Raw genomic sequence first — 24,991 nt, 5'->3', positions numbered from 1 at the left:
TAATGCTATGTGTGAAATTGGTGTTCCCCATATTAGGTTCCAATGATTTTAGATGGTTTCTATGGAATATGTATGTATCACCTGGGAGACAAAATGATCAAATGATGGTGTAGGTAAATTGCTTTTTGTAGGTGACTTCCATTGTAGTTACGATCTATCTTTGTAAATTATTGGAAGACAGTTGACAGTTTGTGGATTCCTGACACCATCTTCAGTATTTATAAAGCGGACTCCTGAGGTAAACAATTATTTCATGTGATCATATTTAGATGTAACATTTTAAATGGTGGAACCAAAGGTGACATGCCCTTCGTACATACTCGCATCTGCCTGGGGGTGGCTCAATAATTGATTATGTAGGCATTTTTGGCGCATTGCTTTCTTAAATAACTAATTTGCCATCACAATTTGATTGCTACCTCAATGTGTGAAGTGCTGAATATATTTCCCCAAAGGTTTTTCACAGGTGGAGAATTATTCATTGTGAAAAACATTTCTGCAATTTCTTTTCTTCTCATTATTCAGTTTTTTAATTGAATTCAGTACTTTTCAGCAAACTGTGGCAAATTCTCCACCCATTTTATAGGATGCGTTTGCTGAATCTGAGGAATTACCTAAACACTTAATCCAAACTAATTTTAACAGGACATTTTAACAGGTTAGATAGTAAAGGGTATTATGAGGTTCCGCGATTACCATTATATCACAGATGAAGAATGCTATTATAGTAGGGACCTAAATAAATTCATAGTCAATTTTCAAAGCTCAACTCTGATCGGGACAGGAAAATGAAGATCTTAGGATGATGTCTTGGAAAGTTGCGGTGTGAGGCTAAAGAGAAACATGGAACTCAAATCTGGACTTCTGTGACAACAGCAGCTTCTACCCGCAAGTCAAGCGAATTCTGACGAATTGTCGGTAAGACCACCATATCAAAAAGCCACAAAGTAGCAGGTTCAACCCTGGAAATAGACAGACTGTTTGTTATCACTTCTCCTCTAATGGAGCCCTGTGTTTTTCAAAAAGAGAAGTGGAGGCACATCATTGACAGTTAATTTACATAAGCTCTACTGTGTTGATATCACAGTTCTAATGAAGCTCAATCAACATTTCTTGAAATTCTTCATCTAATCTCAGAGGAGAACGTGGATGCAAATTTAGAAGGATCTAGGTGGAAATCCTCCCTTGGCAGTCTGAAAAAGCCTAACATTGCTAAGGTATGAGGGTTTACTAAAAGGACCTGGACATACACTGACATTTTGTAGAAGAATTACATAAAACTATAGAGTTTGTAAGGTTGATCTCTCAAAATCATGTACTCTCCATAGGCAGAAGACAAACTTTTTTGTTGGAAACCAAGTCTCCTATTGACATACTTTTTCATCAACTGTCTAGCCTTATGGGCATGAAAGAATGTAAATGGCTTTGCGACATGGAGTAAGTGTTAATAGAACTGAAAGGTGTTGGCTATCGAAGGAGAAGTCGACAAACCCTTTACTGTAAGTGAATCAGGTTATTACAACCTGGTGATAAGTTTATTGTACAGTGCTGCTTAGAAGGAGAATGCCTATCTTCTTGCCTTTTAGTAGTAAGTGTAGATGACAGTGCTCTGACACCCATAAGGGTCACATGCCTTACATGACTGAAAGTTTTTAATTACATTTATTTGTGAAGACTTCCAGATAAGATACACCACCCCTAATACTCTTCAGGACACAGTTCTAAGAACCTACTCCTCTTAGGCTACAGAAGAATGGGTCTCATAGAGAAGACAGCAACCATGGTAACTCGTCCTAATACTAGAGCTCCTTTAAGATGCATATTCTTACCTTCCTAAACTCTGGCATTAGCATCATTTTTGTTCCTTTCCATCACACTATGGTTGCAGAATCCTATGCCATAAAAAATGTGATAAAAAAAACTGGGACTCTACTGACGTTATTCTCTGATTTAAATATGTGGATACAGAAGTATTTCACTAGAATTTTCCAGATGTCTAAAGTCAGATTTCAAATGGGAGATTCCACTTTAAGTTGCGGTTTCTAGCAGAGGCGAATCACCACCCTATTGTTTTAGCCACAGGTTTTCTGTCCTTTTATTGACTCAGATTGGAACCAGTGGCAAATGACAAATCTTGGAGAGCAACCAATTCCAACAAAGTAGTGATGGTTGTTAAAGGGGTAATAAATCTGAAAGTCCAGCCAGTTTCTGCCTAAAAATGAAAGATGAACCTACAACTTCTGGTAACCGGTCCACCGTGCACTAATGCGCTGTTGCCAGGCAGGTGCAGTTATGTGCCTACAATGCGAACAGTGTCTTTGTGATTATAGAGTGTACTGTCTCAGTATGCGACCGGGGAAAAGGCGGAAGTGTGTGCCATGGTGCTGAGTGGGACAGTGCACCAAACCCACCTCATGGTCCTGGGTCTTATTCGGAAAGAAATAGCATCTTTGGAAACTTACTACTCCACTGAGATCCCTACTCCACCCGGTGATAACATTGCTGTTACTAAACTATAGCTCGACTCACTACTTACTCAAGAAACGTACCGGCACTCCAGGATTGCTGGTATAATATGGAATTTACTCCAGATGATTACACATTTCGGTGTCTCAGTCTTTATCAAACCAATGTGCCCCACCACCTCACAAAACATGTATACGCAGTGCATGAACATAGAAAGCATACTATGTGTGTTCGGATGTAAATATCACAAATCCTCATAGCATTTACAGATCATAGCCACTGGCATAAATAATGTATTAAAGTGCTTGGATTTCAATGAATTAATACAAAAAATATTTTCCTTATTGTATGGTTGAAAAAACAAAGGTTTATTAAAAAGAAATTCCATGTAAATTATGACAGAATGTAATAGCTTCACAAAACAGCCCACAATTATCATAATGCATCAAATGCTACAATGAGCCACAAAATGTTACAAATATAAAGATAATTTATCTCAATGATGAAATATTTTAGTAAGTGGAAGAACTTTACTGTCTTGGATCTGGTATATTTTGCCTATGTAAACTTCAGATTTTCATAGAAATATTTAATTTATCATTTTGCAAATTCCCCAAAATTGAGATTCAATAGCTCAGGTTTATTTGGATGGAGTTCTTCATTTCGGAAAATTGAGGCTATAAGGTAAAGGCATCCTTATGACTGTAGAGAACCCACAAGGTATGGAGTCGAAAGTGGCATGTTGTCAGGTTTGGAGAGTCTGACCCACCTACAACAGCTGGTGTCGCTAAATCCCTGAGTGGTTGTATTGTGTAGATGATACGCCCACCAGAGGAACTGGAGGAAAACAGAGAAAAAGAGGTAAGAGAAAACCAGGACTGGATTCCCACTGTAGTTGGATCCATCTCAATAGGTATATTTGTCTCAGGAGTTTTACCAGGTAACTTTTAGGAATTCACTGGATTATGACCGGACTGTTGTACTGGTGGCATCTGCTGCTACGATCTCCTGTCAGACCAGGAGACCAGTCAGGAACCCCAGAAGAGAGCCAGGCTGCAAGCTGAGAATCGAAATTTTAAGTAGAAAAAAAAGCAGGAACAGAGCATAAGGACTAATAGACCATGGAGGCAACCCAAGGAAATACTTTACCACAGATACCCGGAAACAGTGAAAACAACAAAGCCGCAAAGACGGATACATGGTTGCGACTAAAGGGAAGCAGAGAACCACAGCAGCTCTATGACACGTCTCAAGGGTCTGTCTGCACCATCTTAAAGGTGCTTAAAATACTGACTTCCCCACTGAAACCCCAGAAATGCTCAAACTAACCTAGATGTGAAATGAAGCTGTGTTGTGTGGTCTAGTGTTTCCGCGTAAGTCCAATTTGCACTGCACTGTCTTCCATACTTTCCAGGCCTTCCCAGCCCTGTAAGTAACTTGATGTCACTTGCAGGACTGGGAATCCTGACACACAGAAAATATTGTCAAGTGGGTAGCCAATGCAAATGGATTGAACATCCACAAAATGTTCAATTCCTGTGCATTGAAACCCATTGTCAATACTCTTTCTGTATGCATCTGCACTTCTAAACTTACGGTCTGAACGACCCAGGTGATTGCAGTGGAGTAAGTGTGGGTGGGTACAGGCATCACAACATTTAGCAGTGGGGTTGTGGAGAGGAAAGTCTAGGGAGGAAAAACAAAGACAAAACTTTGTAAAAAAAAAAAAAAAGAATACTAAGCCGGCGAGTTATCTTCAGTTTGGATAATCCACATAAGGAGTTTTTGGGCAAAAAATGTATATGCCAGCTGACTCCAACCATCATATTTTCCTTGACACACACGCCGGAGTTATGAATGGGTTAAAAGCCTGAAAGCTCTGTAAATTGCACGGGCAATTAAGTGGGGTTTCTCCTTTACGTATAATGCACTTTTTCATTCTTTTGTGAGGAAAGAATTGTCAAAAGAGATTAAAGACACACTTTAGGATTCTCCACACTGTCCAGAGCCCCGGCACATACAAGACGGAGGGGGCCACTAGCTTGTGACTCATGAACGGCTCATATTTAGTGATCATTCTAAAGTCATCCTATACAATTCGCTGCGCCACTTACCACGAGAATTTGAAACTGATTTTTATTTGAAGTAAGTTATTATGTCTTCTTTCCCATTCACAGACATGTCTGTGCTGGCTGATAACAAACGGACCGCATTTTTTCCAGGAAACATCGTCTGCTGCCCACACTTCCGCCCTAAGCAATACCATTTAGCCATCCGCGTGACTGAACACATTGAGCAGGCGCCATCAGTGCAGCTGAAAGCAATTTCAATCACATTAAAAGCAACACTGGAACTTACATGTAGAATCCTTCAGTGCAGGAAGAACAGATTTCTGGGTCAGCTGGAATCAAAATGAAATACATATAGGAAATCGTTAACAAAGTAGTCAGAATAATTGAAAAATCAATAACATTGACTTGCCACCCTGGTCAGTGCATAGGCTTTGCTATTGCTTGTAATGCAATTTCTAGAAACTGTAAATAACAATGCTAGCTTTAACTCACATGTGATGCTGGCAATGAGCTTGGAGTTGTCCGTTTCTGAAGAGAAATTAAAGAATCTAATAGCAAAAGACTTATGTGTAGAACGTCGCTTTCTACAAATATGGCTGCCCTACACAGACGCAGCCAGTTTAATCAAGAGCCACTAAAAATACCATATTTAGGGGCATATGTACAACAGAATGGAGAAGCGTGGCAGAAAGCAAACATTGCTAACGCCACAATTCTCCATTCTTAAAACGCAGGGATGCGCCGTATTCACAAGAATGCGGCGCACCCCTGCGTTTCCCCTTGCATTGGCACCGAGTTCAGCTGCCTAGCGCCAACACAGGCATCCTTGCACCATAGTGCAAGGGTGTCTGCGTTGGGGGAAAGGATTGTTTATGTGAAAGAAGCTCTCCCTTCTGAACATAAACAAGCCTTCATGGCGTTTTGAAACTTCTATGTGTGCTGCTTAATGCAGATCACATAGATATTGCAAAACGTCATTTTTTGGGGATTGTTTATGTGCAGGAAGGGTCACCTCCAGGCATATAAACAATCAATGGCAATTTGCTGTTTCTATGTGTGCGGCACATGAAAACAGCAAAAACGAGGAGAAATAAAGCATTCTGCTTCGCCTGTTGAAGACCAGATTTTCCCTGGTCTTAATTTTGGTGCTTCCAAAATTGGGGGCACCGTCAAAATTAATAGGTGTTGCGGTGGAACACCAACTGTAACACCCATTGCCCTCCCCTTTCACGCTAAGTACAGTGTATAACTGGGGCCTAATTTACAAAGTAGCGTTAAGTGGCTTAACGCTGCCTTGTAAATAAGGCGAAGCCCCTATCGCCACCACAACGTCACTTTTAGTAAATATGCCCCTTATGCTTTGACGGTACTTGTAAACTTTACCACTTGCTGTCAGTGTTCTCTTCACGTGAAGCCATTTTCTTAAATTAGCCCTAGTTTTCAGGTGGTCTGTGTTTAGGCCAAACTAAAAAGCGCGCCCTCTAACCCAGACAAAATAAAATCACTCAAAGCTCGACCGTTTTAGCTTTCCATTTTCAACGGATGTCAACGTTCTTCGAATCAAGCACGTTCTACGGCGTCACGTTCAACCCGTTCTCTAATGCGCTTCGACACCTTGTCAGACGCACGAATCGCTTAATTAAGGCAACTGCAATACAATGCGTATGAAGTTTTTTTTGTCATTTGGATATTAATGTACAAGAGTAGTTCAGCCGAAGAACAGCTGGAAACTAGATGCTCTTGTCAGGGGTCATCATTACTACTAGTAACTTAAAGAGAAAGATGGTTGCAGCGACAGCTAACTTAAATATCGGCTTGTTCTCTGTGAAGGAAAAGACCTCACCCATCGAAGCATATGTTACGAAGACAGACAAATCAATTTTTCCTTTTTGAGAATAACAAGTTCTTTAATCAGGCGACTAATGCAAATTTATTTGGAGAAAAATGCACATCGAATAACATTTCATCAAAACAACCAATTTTATTCATAGTATCTTATACAAGTAGGAAACAGATAAGACAGCAATCGTAATAGCAGCAATGCTAATGCAGAAAAAATTGATACCACTGCATGGTCATACCTTACTATTCAGATGATGTCATTATGAAGTTAAAAAACAACTACTTGCTCATCAGTGCTGCCGTTGCGCCCTTAAGCGCAAATACAAAGTAAGGCTAGCTCAATGCGTGCCAAACAAGTTAAACAAGGTGACCTATCTCATATAGCCAGAAAGCGCTGTGGTCATTTTGGCATCTGGAGAGAAAGCAAGCACTTCAAAGTGTAACTTCATTTACTGTCACCTCTCTAGGTGTAAGACATCCTACCTCATATGGTGAACCTATAGACATTCTGCTTTTTGGATACTTCGGTCCTATATGCTGTCTGCATAATGGAAGCCATGCATGGCGACATAGCATTACCGAGGAATTATTGCCTCTTGCAGCTGTGTCTGCACTATCTAGAACCCATCGTATTGTTTTAGATAATTGTCTTCCATCCGCAACCAGGCCTTCCTCTTATTTATCATTTTGCTCAGGGGAATGCTGTAATAGTTCTTCCATCTCATCTCATGTAGAACTATTATAATGTGATAGGAGGCCCACAGAATTTGCAATTCACCAGTTGGCAGGTCCTGCTGCAACCCTTTTTCCTACAGCGTCAATGCGCTTACTCTCCTTATCGGGAGGTGGAGCATCCCCAGTGATGTGTGATGCTGCTCTTTTACGCACTGTAGTCACAACTAAGGAGTCTGCAGTAGGATGACCTCTGATGCAGAGAGGGCCTGAAGGGGAAGGCCTGTACTTTCTTTCAATTCTGTGTGTAAGTACCTTTGATTTGACTGGGACGTTAACATGTCTTTAGATACTTTCAGCACAGAGTCTATCATTGGTAGATACTGAACTTTGCGTTCAGTTCTCAAAAGTAATTCTACCAGGAAATCAGTTTCCTCCTCTGTAGTCTGCATTGGCAATTTGTGATAGTCTGCTTATCTTTGTATCACCATATGATAGGAGGAAGTGTCATTGGGTGTAGGTGCTTTAGCTGGGATAGGCGGTTCTATGTCGGTGTCTGGAAGGACCAATTCCTAGTCATCCCACTGCTCTGGGCTGTGTTGTGTGTCTCCCTGTGAGTCAGAGTAGTAAACCTCATGCTCAGGGCTGTCTCCTCCCTTCTCTTCCTGAGTTGGTGAGAGATCTTGTGTGTGGTGATAGTGTTTGACTTAATGGCATGAGGCTTGTGGCCCTATGCTCTGTTGCTACTCTTTTTGGTAGCGGATGTGGAACATCCAAGTCCTGACCTTATCTCATTGAAGTCTCCTTATGATGTCACTTCTGCTTGCAGCAATACTAAATACTAATGCCAACAAGTCTGGATGCTCTAAGAAAAACAGTCCTCATAAGGAGGACGAACTCCCATCACCCACCGAGGTGGCATGCTTCATCATATGGGGCCTCCTCTTAACCACACCTAGTGTGGATATGGAGCTACAACTCCTGCGTTGATGAAAAAGGAGGAGCTCGCGGATGTTTTCTTAATCTTAGCACCCTGGATGGACCAATCTATACAAAGACTGAAGCTGCCTGACGTGTGGTGGAACAGCGTGTAAAGTGCAGTGTGGATGAATAGTGTATTAAAATTGACTATCTATAGAAAATTATGTTTATTCAGTATCCTTAGATGTCAAAGGATAAAAACATGGTCAACATGTTTCAGCCATTAACGATCACACTCTCTGATCATGGCTTTCTTCAGGACCGATTGTTACCACTGCAACAAAATTAAAGAATAAAGGCGAGAAGAATCTCATCCCAAACTCAACTGGAACGATACCACCAACAGAAATACCTACTCATCAAGTAGTAAGTGGAACTGCAAGGGTTCTCATGTGTCACCCGTAATAAATCGGGAATAATCGCCTCCACTCCTGGTAGCAACTCAGGGCGTGAGGCAGCGCTCTGGCCGTCGCTACCCCGGGCGGTCTTCCTGGTTGTACCGAACGGTATGGTTAAGATGAGGCCCCATATGATGAAGCATGCCACCTCGGTGGGTGATGGGACTTCGTCCTCCATATTAGGACTGTTTTTCTTAGAGCATCCAGACTTGTTGGCATTAGTATTTAGTATTGTTGCTTTAGACCCACGGATTCCTTGTTGTTTGATATATAGTGATTAGGGGATTTTTTCCGTGCAGGTCTTTAAACTTCCCCTTGACCCCCCTTTACCCACCGGTATTTTTGCGGAAAAAATAACCTAACAAAGGAGCCATTGAATATGTGCATTACCTCGTGGAGGAGACATGCCAACCACAAAATACATGCTCGAAAAAAACCAAATTGCAGAGTCTGGGTCCAAAACTAGATGGCAGGAGTGTGCAAAGCATGTCTATGTACAGTCAACACATGCTACAAATGAAGTGTTTCCTCTTACCCAAAAAAATAAAAGTGCTTGAATTAGCTCTGGTGTGGCTCAGAGTCCTGTCCTTAGCGGCAGCATTGTATGCATATAGATATATATATATGCAAACATATACACCCACACACATATATATATATAGACATATACAGTCACTGAGGTCATTTGGCACATGGGAGAAAATGGGCCTAACTCACCATTGTACATGAATAACATGCATATATTACAAGACGCATTCTTTAACATGAGATGCAATGGAATGCAAGTGAAAACTCAAAACGTCATAAACTGCACATGTATGTACAAGTAACGGGTTACCACGTTTGCCTATCTAATTCTGTACCTTTTTGACCTAGTCCCACATAATTTTATGAAAACTTCAATTGATACCAACAAGACCACACTATCAAAGATCATTCATCTCCAATACTTTGATGGGATCTTTAATTTCTTGTACTTTCACTTAAAGTCTTAATCAATAATAACTAATCATTTAAAATTACTAGCAGTAAAGCTGATATCAACAGAAAGAACACTTACATAAGGAGCATCTCCGACAGCCTGCCTCACATGGCACACATTCTGCATAATCTGGGTCCTCCACTTCCCCTGAAGATGAAAAAGAGACCTGATGAATTGCAATCTGATGATTTATTTAATGTACATTTATCTCTAATGCAATGCCAACACATCAAGCATTACATTTTAATCTATAACAGTAGAGAAGGGCTTTATGGGAGAAATAAATATACAGGGAGGAGCGGATCGTGAAACGTACATCAAACCACCATTATGCTGTAATAAAATAATTGTAATTTGTTGCTTCTGGGGTTCTAAACTTGGTACCAGCACAACACTGATCTGATATTGATAAGTGTGATCTATGTTACAGCCCTATAACAAAAGATGGACCCTCTGTGTCTCTTCACCACAAAAGCCTGTTAACAACAAAGACCTAAACTGCTGCTCTCCAACATTTCATGCAAAATCATTTCCCAAGGGAAATGTGTTTGGAAAGTGGCAGACTGACCATTATGCTTATTGGGAAAGTGCCTAATTAGCTAGTTGTCTCAAGGGCTTCAGCCTCATGGCAAAATGCTTCTATGGGCTGCTTCGTTGCATGTGATCACTGAATATGTGATGGGACCAGCATCCCAACAACATGTGATGGTAACGAGGCCCGGACTGACCGTTTATTCCACCAGCAATTTCCCCAGGGGGCTGGGGACTTTGGAGGCCATTTTGTAGGGCACTAGGCTGATGCTTGGCACCTCAGTCACTTTCTCCAGCTTCCCCAGGGGATTACACCAGATGTGGAAGGGGGTTTGGGGTGTTTCAGGAGATTGATATATATATATATATATATATATATATATATATATATATATATATATATATATATAGAGAGAGAGAGAGAGAGAGAGAGAGAGAGAGAGAGAGAGAGAGAGAGAGAGAGAGAGAGAGAGAGAGAGAGAGAGAGAGAGGAGTTCAGGGTGCTGGGCTGGTTTGAACATTTTTTGTCGGGTCTGCTTTTGGTTCCTAGTCTGGCCCTGATAGTAGCACTCTACGTCGAACCTTCCTAGCTTTGGCGTTCCTTAAATTACCAGTGCGAGATAGTGTGGGATCAAAGTGCAAGCCCAATAAGTTTAACACAGAGTAGGAAAGGAGCATGGAAAAACGATAGGGGTTGGGATGTGTACCCTATGCCCTACTAGCTTTCCAATTGAGCCAGTGGTATAGACATTAAAAAAAGTAAAGCCGAAACACTTTTTGTGTCCAAAAGACCCCTTGTTTTGGGCCACTTTGATCAAAGCAGATTTAGGTTTTCAATACCCCTTCAGGAATTTTCTGCAGTTGCTAACCCCTGAATGGCAGGAGATTTAATGCGTCCTTCATGGAGTTCAGTAAGCTAGGTTCAGTGCGGTGGAGTCAGGTCCAGTGAGGTAGATAGGGAAAGAGTGGGCCTTCTACAGGTCCCTTATCCCTCACTTGCCCTCACATAGCCTTGAGGTGCAGGGAAATTCTCCACTTACGTCATTGAAGAGATCCAATGCTGTCACGGCTATCAAGTAGGGATCGCTAACAGTCACCCAAATGGTTTTGCCTGACTGCCTATAGTACCAACAACTTGTACATCTTGCAGCCACGTGTTTCACTTTAGAGGCTTCCAGGAATGTTTAAAGACAAATTTCAACATCGATCACACACCTGGATGAAACGGACCCAAGCCGAGATCAATGTGATGTTAGGTACACGTGAACAGGGGGGCAGAGGCGTGTCCTACACAGAATGGGATACTTACTTGGAAAAATTGAGTTCTAGATCGGACATATACCCTCCATGAGCAGCATATACATGGTAGTGGTAGATCAGACATGGAATGCGCAGGGTAAGATGGTGGGTGCTCAGATCGGGACCATTGAATGAGGGAGGACGGCATTATGAAGTAGACCACAACATGATGCTCGGCACCATACTAAAGTTTCACAGTTATTCTCAATAGTTCAATTACTCCTACACAGCAGTGCACTCGAAGGGTTATTGTTCGAAGGAAGTCACTCCTGTGGTAGTTATGCATACATTAATAATGTAAGCCCTTTTATTGTTACTTATTTATCTATGCTGTCAAAGTCATCTGAAAAGCAGAACGAGCCGCAATTGTGTGCAATTGTCGATGAGTGGTCCTACTGTATTGTTTCTCGGTGTTCTACAAAACTTAATAAAGAGATATGGCAAAAAAAACACACACACCTGGATGCACTTCATGCAAGTTTTTTCTGCTCTATGTATAGTGCAACCTTTGAAAAGACTCATTATTGAATTCTACCACCTCCTATCAGGCCTTCCTTGAGAATTCAGACTGACTGTCATTCAATTGGGTCTAGTTTTCTAGGCTTTACTCCTATTATAAATCCTGCTGGTTCTCTTAAATGTACCAATGGCAACAGATAGGAACCCTGCATCAGTAAACAAAGGTAACTTGCTATTGATCAACTTTCTCTTGAGATACCAATTACTGCTTTAGTTTATGGGCAGCCTGTTGCTCACAGGTATTATCATAGGAAAAAAATTCACAACTATACTTCCTGTTATGAAATTTCATATAATACTTTTCACACAACACATATTACCACTTCTAACTGTTCAAACATGGTTTATCTGCACTTGTTCACACGTGGCTAATGATAATGACAGCGTGTATGTTGCCATGTCAATGCTAAAGTCATACATTTGGCAAGCCAGTTGTACAGCCTCGTAATAGACACAAGGTGGAGGAAAGTGCCATTTTTGCATGGTCATCCCCCAGTTTTTGCCCCAATGCTGATGGTTATGACTCTGGAAGTGCACTGGAGCCTGCTGCCCAGGCCCCACTGCCTGTGCTCTCTCCCTAAAACTGATACATGTGGATTGGTAAACCCAATTGCAAGGACTTTAACCCCCCTTATAAGCCCCTGGTAAGTGGTGCCAAGGGTACCCAGGGCACAGGAGTTAAAAGGGTTACCAGGGCCTGAAGCTCAGATTATTTTACCCTGAATGAATCAAGTAAACAGATGACAGCAACCCTGCCACTGCAGACTGCCTGTGCAGTGCAAACTGCCCAAACTCGACTTTGCCTTCACCATGTGTTGCAACGTCAAATCACTATTTTTAATGAATGTCAGTCACCCCTAAGACAGGCCTCCTGGGTCCAGGATGCATTATATTAAAGGTGTGGACATATAAGTGCAAGTTTATATGTCTATATAGTAGCCGCTTTCAATTAAGGGCTACTTTAAGTGATGAGGGGGCCACAGGATAATATGGCTGGCACCTGGCCACCCCGAAGTTGCCAGTTCCATGAAGGCCTCACTGAAATATGTCATGTTTGGTATTAAACAACATATTTAATCACCCCTGACATGATTCCAATGCCAGGGTTGATGTAGAATGCTCCCAGCAGGCTACCTTAGAGGTTGCTCACCTGGTTGCCCTAGCCGTTCCTGTGCTCTGGCTGGCAGCCAGTAGCTGCTGCCACCATGACAGGAATATGGCCCCCTGCTAGGAGGTGCAAACTCTCCCAGGAGTCAGATACATAGGCCTGCCTGGGAAGGAGGTGACACCTCCCTCCCTGACAGGATGGCTAGTGAAGTGGCACATCAAGGTGGTGAGCTTCAAAGCCGTCCCCACCTCTGATATGCAAGCAGGCTGCAGATGCTGCAAGCTAAAGGACATTTCAATTACAGAAACCCACCAAACTCCAGAAGATCAGAGCACTCTCTGACAATTACATATGGCCCTAAACAGTGTTTTAGCTTTTACATGCTTGACACTACAAAAAAAAAACATGGAGGGCCTTAGACAGGGTTAGCCTACAAGTGAGCTGTTAGACCAGATGAATATATTTTAATCCATGGCTAGAAAAGTCAAAAGGGCTCAAATATGTTTTATAGTCCCTATTTGCACATTGCAGTCAGATGTATGGGACAGAAACTTACAATGTACTAACTTAGATACAATATATTATGTCATGCTATGTTATTGGTGTGTTTAAATGCGCTAATCACCGATGAGGGTATCCGGGTTCTCTGTAGCAGGTGTGAGAGGTCAGCCCTGGAGAGCTTACTTGAAAAGCAGCTTCTTGTGAAACTCAAGAAGAGAGGAGGAGGCTCTGATGTGTTGTGGGAGGTCGTCCTAGGGTTTAGGGGCCAGGTACGAGAAGGCCTGGCGCCCTTCTCTTCTTTTGTGTATGTGTGGGTGTGTGCTAGTGAGAGACCGGCAGAGTGGAGGTGTCTGGAAGGTTGGTGGAGGTGAATGCAACTCTACAGGTAGGGAAGGCCTGAGTTGTGGAGTGCTTTGTAGGTGTGGATGAGGAGTTTTAAGTGTGAACGTTTGCGTATCAGGAGCCAGTAGAGTTCCCTGAGGTGTGGTGTGATGTGGGCTGTGTTGGAGGTTCAGTACTAGTCTGGTTGCTGGGTTTTGGATGGTCTGCAGTCTTCTTGTGAGCTGGTTGGTTATCCCTGCATACAGGATGTTCCCATAGCCTACACTGCTGGTGATGAGGGCTGGGGTGATAATTTTCTCTGTGTTGTCTGGTAGCCACTTGGAGATTTTCTTCAACATACTTAGAGTGTTAAAGATGGATGAGACCAGTGCATTGACTTGGGCCGTCATGCCTAGTTTGTTGTCTAAGATGATTCCAAGGTTTTTCACTTGCAAGCAAGGTGTGGGGGGGTTCCAAAGTCTGTGGGCCCCCAGGTGGAGTCCCATGTTGAGGACATTGTCCATCATTTCAGTCCTGTCTGAGTTCAGTTTGAGGAAACTGGCGTTGCTCCAAGTGGCCACTCCTGTCATGCATGTGGTAAACTTTAACCTGGTGTTGGGTGTTTTGTCTGAAAGGAAGAGTATCAGTTGTGTATCTTCGGCATACGTTTATGTTGTGAGCTTATAGGAAGTCAGTCAGCGGAGTCATCTAGATGTTAAAGAGCGTTGTGTTGAGTGAGGAGCCCTGTGGGACTCCGGAAATAAGATCTTTGGCTTCAGAGGAGGAGGGGGCATGTTGACATTTTAGGCTCATCCAGTGAGGAAGGAACAGATCCATTTGAGGGTGTGTCCCTGAAGGCCTGCTTCATGGAGTTGTTGGATTAGAATGGGATGGGAGGTGGTGTTGAAAGCTACAGGTAGGTCTAGAGCGATGAGGGCTGTGATTTCCCTGGCTGTTGAAGATTTTCCAGATGCCACTGATTGCTGGTACAAGGGATGTTCCTGTGCTCTGGTTGACTCCAAATCCTATTTGTGTAGCATCCAGAAGCTGGTGTTTGGCGAGGTAGTATGAGAGGCGCTTGTTGATGGCTTTTTTTCAAGGACTTTGGCTGGGTAGGGAAGGAAGTTTATCTGATGGTAATTGGCGAGTTTGGTCAGGTCGGCTGAGAGTTTCTTTAGATGGAAGTTGATGATTGCATGCTTCCATGGTCTCGACAAGGTGGCTGTACTGATGGAGGTGCTGAGGATGGGAGTGAAGGCCTTGCTGATAGTGATTGCTCCTTTGTCAAAGGTGTGGTGGAGGCAGGGGTTCGCCAGGCCCCCCCGAGTGAATGGTCTTCATGAATGTTGCGTCTTCCTCTGTGCTAATGGTGTCCCATGTGGTGATTGTGCTGTCTTCGTTCATCACTGGGAGACTTCTGGAGATGGTCAGGGGGTCCAGTTGTGGGGCAAAGTTGCTGTATATGGTTGCGATCTTGCTGAAAAAAAAAAGGTTTGAGAGGATGTTCCACAGATCTTGTAAAGGATTGATGTCGCCAATAGCAACCGTGGGTGTGGTGAAGTCTTTGACAATTCAAAAGATTTCCTTGCTGCTGATGGAGCTGGGGTTCATTCGTTCTACTAGGGCATTCCTCTTGGTTTGTTGGATTAGCTGACGGTACCTGCTCTAGGCAGCTTTGAAAGTATCTTTTTCCTCTTCCCCTTTGCTGGTTATTCATTGCCGTTCCTGCTGTTTTCAGTGTTGCACGGTCATTCTGAGATCTTCTGTGTACCAGCTGGCTTGTGTTCTAGTTTTTGCTGAGTTCCCTACTTTCAGCACAGTTGGTGATCCACTTGCTGAAGTTCTCGATGTTGCATGCCAGGAGGCCAGTCGGTTCTGGTTTGTTCTTGTGAAGGGCAGTTGTCCAATCTACTTCGGTTAGGTTGTTTCCATGTCAGCGTGCTGGGGGGTTCTTCTTGGTTGCTGGATGTAGATTGCGAAACTGACCATGGCGCTGAGTGTCCAGGAGACTGATCTTGGTGCATTGATCGTGATGCTGTTGAAAGATGTGTCTTGGATGTGACTGGCAGCATGTGTGGGCTCTGTGATGCGCTGGATTAGTCCCAAGGTTGTCGTGAGGGGTCGGCTAAGTTGGGGGTTGATGTGGTCTTTAAGATGGAAAATTAGGTCTCCTATTAAGATGAGAGTGCTGTTGTCGAGGACTTCGAGGGCGATGAAGTACGTGATGTTGCTTGCGGAGTTGGCTGAGGAGCATGAGCCAGTAGACCAGGGTTCCTTCCAGGGTGAAATTTGCTGTGATTGGCAATTTAAAGTTGAGCTGTTCCATGTAGTTTGTTTCACCTTGAGCAGTGGTGGTGCAAAAGAAGGTGACTTTGTAGATGATGGCAATTCCTCCTCCTGACCTGTTTAAGTGGTCTTGCCTGGTGATCTTGTATCCTTTGGGGATGGTGGTAGCGATGCATGATGTTGAAGCTGTGGTGAGCCATCTTTCTGTGACGAAGAGGAGGTCCAGGGCGGCATCATCCAGCAGGTCCCAGATCTCTAAAGTGTGCTTACTGAGTGAGTGGGTGTTGAGGAGCATGCATTATATTGGTGTGTAAGGGGTGCAGGTGTGTTTGTTTTTAGGGGTTTGAGCGTGTGTGGGGACGGGTGTTGTGGGTTAGTTCTTGGTTGGAGTTGCGGGAGTGGTGGTGCAGGTGAAGCAGTAGAGGAAGCAGGTCAAAGCTCCTTCCATGAATGGTGTGGTACACCTGCAGAGGGACGTGGGACGTCTGGGTTTCAAGGCACGAAGGACAATAGCAGGATAGTGGTGGGTCAGGGGAGAACCAGGGTTTCTGGAGCTGGGTGCAGTCCAGGCACAGACGGGCTTTCCATTATACAAAACACAAGGACTCTTGAAGAAATAATTTCACAGAAACAAATACAAAGTTAATGGATTGGTAAACCCAGCCATACAATGTGGATTGTCTTCAAATATTTACTTTCATATTTAGTCTAAACAATGATTTAAGCAATGATTTAAGAAAGGCGTACTTTAAATGCAAAATATGAAAATGCACATTTATTATAATTCCAAGACTCTTTAGGGTATAAAAACAGCACCAGCGCACTGTCTTAAAGGGTCACAGTGATACCAACAATATGAAGACCACTCAACAAAATCACAATTATTTTCAAGAAGCCCACTTGGAATCCTTTTCCTAGTAGATGGCTTATAAGTCTGTTCATATGAGTATGTGGTGGTCAATGGATCGACGTGTCGGTCTCCCAGGATCAAAGCAGTACTTGAGACCATCCGCAGGATAAAGTGTCAGACATAATTCATTTTAGAGACTTCCTAATGAAGCCTAAAGCCGAAATGTAGAAGTAAACAAAGAATCAAAAGGACCAAAGTTAAAAACAACATAATGATATTTCATAATGATATTTCATAATGATATTTCATTTTGAAGTATGCCATCAGTAATACCACGATGTGAAACACAGCACACCAAGAAAACCAAGATAAAAACCTTAAAAACCGTGTCCCGATCGGAGCCCCTAATAGTGTATGTGAGTCACTGTGTAAGCACACTTTTAACCAAAAATAACACCAAAGGACACCAAAGGATCTCTGCTTACTTGTACCTTGTACAATATATATTCAGACTCTAGAGGAATTATTGGGTTGCAGTTCGGCACTTAATTGTTAGCACCGGTATTTATGGCAATCTGCCATATGGGAGGACTTTTTGTCTAGTTTAGAGATCGGCACAGCAACAGTTGTTTATTAATTCAATATATTTTGAAGAATACTAATACCTGCCGCACAAGCTATTCTTATAGCTTTGGGGGCACGGAATAGTCTAAAATGTCACACTAGTAACTCTGTGATGCTTAGTAGTTGTGCTGGTTCTGTCATTGGCTGCGCTGAAAGGGGCAATGTGTGGCGCAAGCTGCAGTGGCTTCCTGACGAGAGCCCTGCCACCAATTGTTTCACAAATTAAGCACTGGGGTTGCCCAGTTGTGGGTTACCGACCGTCTTTCCTTTGGCACGCCAGCCGTGCACCCGCTGCCTGCGTCTGCTGTGCGTCCACGCTGCGGTCGCCATAAGTTGGTCCTGCCAGGCAGGACTAGTGCAAGGGGTGGAGGGCGAGGCTGAGGAGTAGCGTGACAGCAGTGAAGGAGAGAACAACAGGTAAGGAGCAGGGGAAGAGGTAGAGGGTGCAGAAAGGGCAGTCAAGGGGTACAGAGAAGATGGAGAGATGGCAACGGTCAGAAAGGAGTGTGAGAAATGGCACAAAGAGTGAGTGAAAACTCATAGAAACGGAGAGAAAAGGCACAAAAAGTCGCCAAAAGAATGAGAGAAAGACAGAGAAAGTGAGAGAAAAGGCACAAAGAGCAAGTGAAAAGGCACAAAAGTCACAGAAAGAGTGAGAGAAAAGGCACAAAAAGTCACACAGAGACTGAGTGAAAAGGCACAGTGAACAAGAGAATAGGCACTGAAGTCACAGAGAGAAAGCGAGAACGAGGTGAGAGAGAGTTTGAACGAGGGGAGAGAGAGAACGAAACGGAGAGAGGTGAGGCAGATGCCTCGAGGTGCTGGAGCCAGGTACGCAAGGACCTTGACCGGTTGGAGGACTGGTCGCAGGTAAGTCCAGGGGGGCTGGGATTACGCACCTGCCTAATAGCTGGTCTGCACTGTGGTCACGACTACGCAGGTTCTGGGAGGGGGGGATGAGAGCTGGAGGCGATGGGCAGGACTGAGGATGAGTGCGATGGTGGTGAAGAAGAAAGGCTGGAGGAACAGGCAAGGAGCAGTGGGAGAGTTGTGCAGAGAGGGCAGGAAAGGGGTGCAGAGATGACAAAGGTCAGAAAGGAAAGCGAGAAATGCCACAAAGCGTAAGAAAAGACAAAAAGAGCTAGCGAACAGGCACAAAAAATGGAGAAGGGGTGAGAGAAAAAGGCATGAAGCATGAGTGAAACGGAACAGAAAAGTCACAGAAAGAGTGACAAAAAAGGCAAAGAGTGAGTGAAAAGGCACGAATACAGAAAAGGCTCAAAGAGTGAGTAAAAAGGAACAAAAAGTTGCAGTAAGAGTGAGAGAAAAGGTAGAGAAAAAGAATAAAAAGGCACAAGAGGCAAGTAAAAAGGCACAAAAAGATGCACAAAGAGTGATAGAAAAGGCACATAGAGCGAGGGAAAGGCACAGAGAGCAAGAGAAAAGACAAAAAAAGTCTCAAAGAGAGTGAGAGAAAAGACACAGAGTGGGAGAAGTGGCAGAGAAGTCACAGAGAGAGAGAGGAGAGAGAGAGAGAGAGCGACAGAGATAGAGGCGAGGAGGGTGCCTCGAATCACTGAAGCCATTTCCGCAAGGGCCTTGGGTTGGTCGACTGGTCGCAGGTAAGTCCGGGGGGCTGGCCCTATGCATTGGCGGTCCGAAGGAGCTGGCCCTATGTACTGGCGGGCCAAAAACCTGCCACTTCTTAGACGCTTTGCAGCCGCCCTTTGTGTAAGAATCTTGCGAAGCTACAAGAGCTGGGTATAAATGCTGAAAGAAAACAGTGGCACTCCTAGGTGTCACCTTAGGAAAATACATTTTTCAGTTGGCTAAATAGCTGCAGGCACTTAATGCTATTATGTGAGGATCACGCACAAGACCACCAAAGTTATTCATAGAAAAGTATTCATGCCATCTTTTAGTGCACAGAGAAAAAAGATAATACAATTAATTTACTTATAAGTTATAGTGGAATAGTGTGCATAGTGTCCTCCGTGAAGCAGACCCAGAAAAAGGAAGAATATAAACAAACTTTTTACAAATATGCAAGTAAAAATGGGTTACTCATAACAAACAACCACATTGTTGGAAATTGCCCTTTTTGCAGGGTTATCCCCAAACCTTTTGCTTCTTCCTCCTATTTTTTCCTGACCGGTCTTTGTTGGCTTTAGGACTCTGGGCACTTTACCACTGCTGATCAGTGCTAACGTGCATATGCTCTCTGTGTAAATTGCGTTATGGAGTGGTGTTTCCATGCTTGGTATATTTGATTTACTAGTCAGCCCCTAGTAAAGTACACTGAGTGTACCACGGCCTGTAAATCAAATGTTGCTAGTGGGCTTGCAGCACTGATTGTGCCACCCACACAAGCAGCCTGTAAATGTAACTCTGGCTGCCATTGCAGAGCCTGTGTGCAGTCTGGTACTGCCATGTCGACTTGGCAAGTGAACCCACTTGCCAGGCCCTAACCTACTCTTTTCTTACATGTGAGTCACCCCTGAAGTAGGCCCAAGGTACAGCTATGGGCAGGGTGCAGTGTATATTAAAGATGGGACATGTACTGGAGTGTGTGACATGTCCTGGTAGTGAATTACAGTGCACTTAATTTTTCACTATGGGAAGGCTATCTGCTCCATAGGAAAGCATGGGAGTTAATTTATAACATCTCATAAATATATATTCCCATTGGGACCAGATAGGTAGATAAAGTTTAGTATGCCTGAACTCAGAATCTAAACATGCATCTTTTAGTAAAGGTGATTTTTAAATTCCGTGTTTGAAAATACCACTTTTAGAAAGTAGGTATTTTCTTGCTTAGCCATCCTGTGTGCCTCTGCTATGATGTGTATTGACTTTGTGACTTTGGAGTGACAGGGGCTGGGGAGAGCAGTGACTCCAGAGAGTCTAGATGGGGCTGGGATGGGCTGCATTCAGAGTAGTGGGAGGAGTTGTCACTAGCACCTGAATAGGCCCGGTCTGCATTGTGAGTGGTGGGAGGAGATTTCCCTTGCATCTGAATAGGCCCTGTCTGCCTTGGAAAATGCTGTCTTCACCCCCTTGCCAGGAAGCTTTGCCAGAGAGGACAGAACTGGTTTGGACTAAGCACAGACACTCTCTGCCTGAGAGGACAAAGGATTTTGGGCTATAAAAAGCGGTGCCCAAACCTCTAAACTATAGAACTCGCAGGAATCAAGGAACCTGCCAAGAAGAAGAGCTGGAAGAGCTGCCAGAAGGAGTACTGCCCCTCTGCTGTGTTGTTGCTTTGTTGGGTTGGTCTGCAGTTGCTGCTTCTGCCTTGGGCAATGAAAGGACTGGACTGAACTTTCTTCACTTGTGCTGACTATCTCCAAGGGCCTGAAAATCGAGCTGACCTCCTGTTCTGAAGTCTAAGGGACTGCAAAGACTTCACCAACCTCTGGGTACCGCTTCTGGGGCCGCTGTTTCAGTTGCCACAGAGAAGGGAACCGCAACCAACTCCATCACCGACTCTGTCGTTGGCTCTGTGTCCTGACGGCACCGCAGACCACACCGTCCGCATCTCGCACGGCAACCCTGGTCTCACCGACGACGACGACCAATGCCACTGCCACCGAGCCATTGCTTGCATCGTGACCTGTGGGCCACTTCGCCATCCTGTTCTCACTGATGCTGTCGCTGCGGCTGACTCGACACCCGTGACCGCATCATGGCTGGGGGCACCGCTTATAAAGTTTTGCAACGCACTGCCTTGTCCCACACAGCCGTCTGGGCCGACCAACACCTGCTCCCGCAAACCGGCTCTGTCACCTGCACCACAACCTGCCAGCACCGCATCAAGCACCGTCTCACCCTGCACCGTAAGCCTTGGTCTCACCGACGCCGTCTGGACGATCGTCACCGAGCCGCTGCCTGCACCGCAGAGAGGACACCACGCCCTGCACTGCTTCCATTTTGCAACGTAACAGGAACGGTTGCCACAACCGGCTCGCACCCTGTGTAATCCGCAACGAGAAAGGTACTGTTACCGAGTCTGTTCATGCTTCTGCTGACCCGTATCGACGCGGTCGGCTGGAACTGTTAGACTCTGTGGTTTTCAGCATCGCAGTAGCCCCGGACGGAGCTACCGACTCGTACGAACTGTGTTTTTTAGGTATTTCTGCAGTTTAGAAGACATCTTGCAAAGTATCTATTTTTCAAGTACTGTATTGTGGATTCTTTATTGTTTTTGGCCTTGTTTTAAGTACATAAAATATTGGATATTTTTCTAAAACTGGTGTGGTGTCCTTTTGTAGTGCTTTCACTGTGTTATTGTTAGTGATGTGCAAATGCTTTACACACTGTCTCTAAGATAAGCCTGACTGCTCGTGCCAAGCTACCAAAGGGGTGAGCAGGGGTTATTTTAGGAGTGTAACTCCCTTATCCTGACTAGAAGGAAGGGTTCCTACTTGGACAAAGGTGCAAACCCTTGGCAACTAGAGACCCCCATTTCTAACACACATGCTCTCAACATTGATAGTCCATTGGCCTTAAGGCAGCGATATGTTGTTAGTTTGTTTGTTATAATTTGTTGACAATGTTATGACATGGAATTGGGGTGACCGAGGCTCATCAGGGCCTAATATAATATGGGGAACATCTTGCATCCAAACAATGGTGAAAGGTGTTGTCAAAAGGTAATACACCCTTGTGACTTAAAAAATGAGTACTTACTCAAGGTAAATAGTACCACCGACTAAGGAAAGCCGTATGGCTAAGTCATCGGTATTTCAGGCCTCGACTTGCAGGGAAGAGTTCTCCCCTGGTGGTGATTTGTCTTAGGAACCGCTTCCTGCGGTCCATGCAATGAGATACTGATGTCTTATCCACAGTTTTGTGGTGTTTTTCATCATAGGAATCCTTTCCACTCTCAGTATCACTTTTCTTTTCCAGAGTGGGCTCCACCTAATATAGGGAGCTTTTAATAAGATACATCTGGACAACAGAGGTCATCAAGGTGTTAAATTCATCTCACAGATACCATGAAGTAATTTTAAGTTTGGATAAGTTTAAAAACATGAAAAGGATGATGTGTAGCTCAGTTTGTTCTACCACCCGTCGGCCAATATGTCCCACCCATTGCTTAAGCCTCTAAGTCTCAGTGGCTTTCCTCAGAGCAGCTTTGATCCCTAAGTCCTATTTCAACTGCTTTTGAAGACTTCAGCTTTTTTCAAAGTAAATGTGATCAAAAACAGTCATGCCAACATTGATACCAACACACAATTCCATACACTCGCTTAATTTTGACGAGATGCTGTATTCTTCTAAGAAAGAACAGGCAAACGAGGAAAGATAACCTCTCGTTAGTAATAATTGAATTGTTAAATAGATTAGTAAGTTATGCATTTTATAGTATACACATTTTACACCATGTCACAATATCATCAAACGAGAAGGTCCCCAAAAAGTGCACACATACAATCAACACACATAAGAGACAACAGATTACACCTACCCCGACTTTGGGTAATATAGACCCCTTGGTGGGAAGGAAGGAATCTTCCCTGTAGTGACACATAGTGAATAGACAAAGGATTATGTCCACTAGGTATGAAGTCATTGTAATAGTCAGTCCGAATCTATTTCCAGGCTTCCCCGCCAGTAATAGTTTGTTTTGTGACTTCCCCATTAGGAGTCCTCCCCTCTCCTTACTTTGTCAAGGGTCGATGTTATGCAGTTTTCACCTAATAACTCCTTCAATCAACCATAAGTGGGTTGGAAGGACTACTTTTTGAACTGCCTCTTTCCTCACTAAACCTAGGCTTGAGACTTCTATGTCTGACATCAGTACAAACGTGTGCAGTGATGTCATCGATGTAATGCATCATTACGCAACATGCCGCGCACCCCAAATGCAGACATGTTGTGAAGCTTGGGATTTGTAGTTCTTTATTAGCTTTGAGTTTTCACTGTGCTCACAAAAGAATCTGTATGCATAATACTACAAATGTGCTCGGAATCACGGTTTATGATTTTGGATAAAATTGCTCATTATTGGCTACTTTCCCTCATGAAGAAAAGGGAACATATAAGTTAGTGTTTTCAACTTCAGAAACTACCTCACAATCATTTTGAATCATGAGTATCAATTTACGGAGTGATAGTTCACTGCAAGGTACATACAGTCAGGGGGGAGATCTAGGCTAGGGAAGGGGAAATAATATATAGAATACCCTACTCCCTACGTCACTGACAGTGAATCCGTAAATTCACTCAAAGTGGGAGATAGTATGTAAGAGTAATGTGTAAAGTCACCATGTCCTACATCACTCAGTTGAGCCCATGGAATCTCATCCTTTTAACCTTCCAGGATTTTAAGGCGTGAGATCCACTTGTGTGCCCTTACAAATAGAATCCTTCCACTATTGGCCCCATGTCAGCCAGTTTCTCAATTATGACCCATTCAACTTGGTTCTCAGTATGACCCTTTTATGAATTATCATTGGTTATTTGTGGAGTGTTGCGTCATTCATTAACATGCAGGGACATGTGATCTTGTAGATCACGTTATTGGAGCTGCAGTTGGTGTGTTTCTTTAGTACGCGGTACGTAGGCCTAGATCAAGTTCTTTGACCAGTTTTGTAAAGGAACACACTGCTTTTTGCGCAAGGATAGTGTTCCGTCACCGGTGATAGGCCCCAAAGTGTAGTGACCATAATGTTGGAATTTGATGGTTTTGGTTCAGTATGTACTAGAACTCACTAATATAATGACTTCATACCTATTGGGTATAATCCTGTGTCAGTACACAGCGTGGGACTTCACAGAGTGCTGCCTTCTCCCCAACAAGGGGTCTGTATTCCCCAAAGTTGGGGTCGGTGTAATCTATTGTCAGTTATGTGTGTTGATTAGAAGGGTGCACAGTGTGCAGTGCTTTGCACGTTCTTTAAATGCACCTACTTGTTAGAATATAAATATAGCACAAAATGGCGTAGTGGCTCCCTATTTTAGGTAGACCCACTCTGACAAAGAAAACTGTCCGGAGTGTACAAATGATTCCTATCATGACTTATGATGCAAAAGTGTGGGTGAGGTTTCCGTCTCCAAAAAATAGTGTAATTAGGACTACATAACAACCCGGGTTTACTGTATTCTATATGATACAGTGATATACAGGGAGGCCGTGCGGCTAACTCCCCTCTTCTCTCCCTCTCATTGTTTTTGTGTTTATTTTGCTTACCTTCGCCACATTCCAGTTTAATGCATTTGCCGCTTTCGAGGTAGTATCCTTCCGAGCACCGGGTGCACCTGTCAGTGTCGCTGCACGCTTTACAGTTCTCTGAGCACTGTGTGCAGGTGCTGCGCGCTGCAAAGTACCCCGGGGGACAGGCGTCCCTGCACTCCCCGCTATAGAGGAATAGCTTTCTCCCATTCTTATCTAAGAAGCAAAGAAAAAAAATATTGTGAGGATGAACATTCATGGAAAAATACATTTCTCATAGGAGGTACAAGATCGCATCTCTACTTTAAAAGAAAAAAATCAAATACAATTAAAGTGCCTTGTTAACACAGCCTAAAGCCCCA

The 24,991-nt window shown here is 43.7% G+C and overlaps 1 protein-coding gene across 1 annotated transcript in view; it reads right to left on the bottom strand.

Annotated features, from left to right (window-relative positions):
- The window catches only part of PCSK5 (proprotein convertase subtilisin/kexin type 5), a 1,432,234-nt gene that overhangs the window by 211,095 nt on the left and 1,196,148 nt on the right, over positions 1-24,991 (bottom strand). The window contains exons 23-25 of the mRNA XM_085633086.1: positions 24,648-24,845; positions 9,492-9,560; positions 4,825-4,867 (exon numbers count right to left, since the gene is read on the bottom strand). Of these exons, the coding sequence (XP_085489212.1) occupies positions 4,825-4,867; positions 9,492-9,560; positions 24,648-24,845 (310 nt within the window). The remainder of the gene's footprint in view (positions 1-4,824; positions 4,868-9,491; positions 9,561-24,647; positions 24,846-24,991) is intronic.

This window comes from Triturus cristatus, chromosome 2_1, assembly GCF_964204655.1.
Source record: "Triturus cristatus chromosome 2_1, aTriCri1.1, whole genome shotgun sequence".
Taxonomy (NCBI): domain Eukaryota; kingdom Metazoa; phylum Chordata; class Amphibia; order Caudata; family Salamandridae; genus Triturus; species Triturus cristatus.
This window is presented reverse-complemented; position numbering and strand designations above follow the sequence as displayed.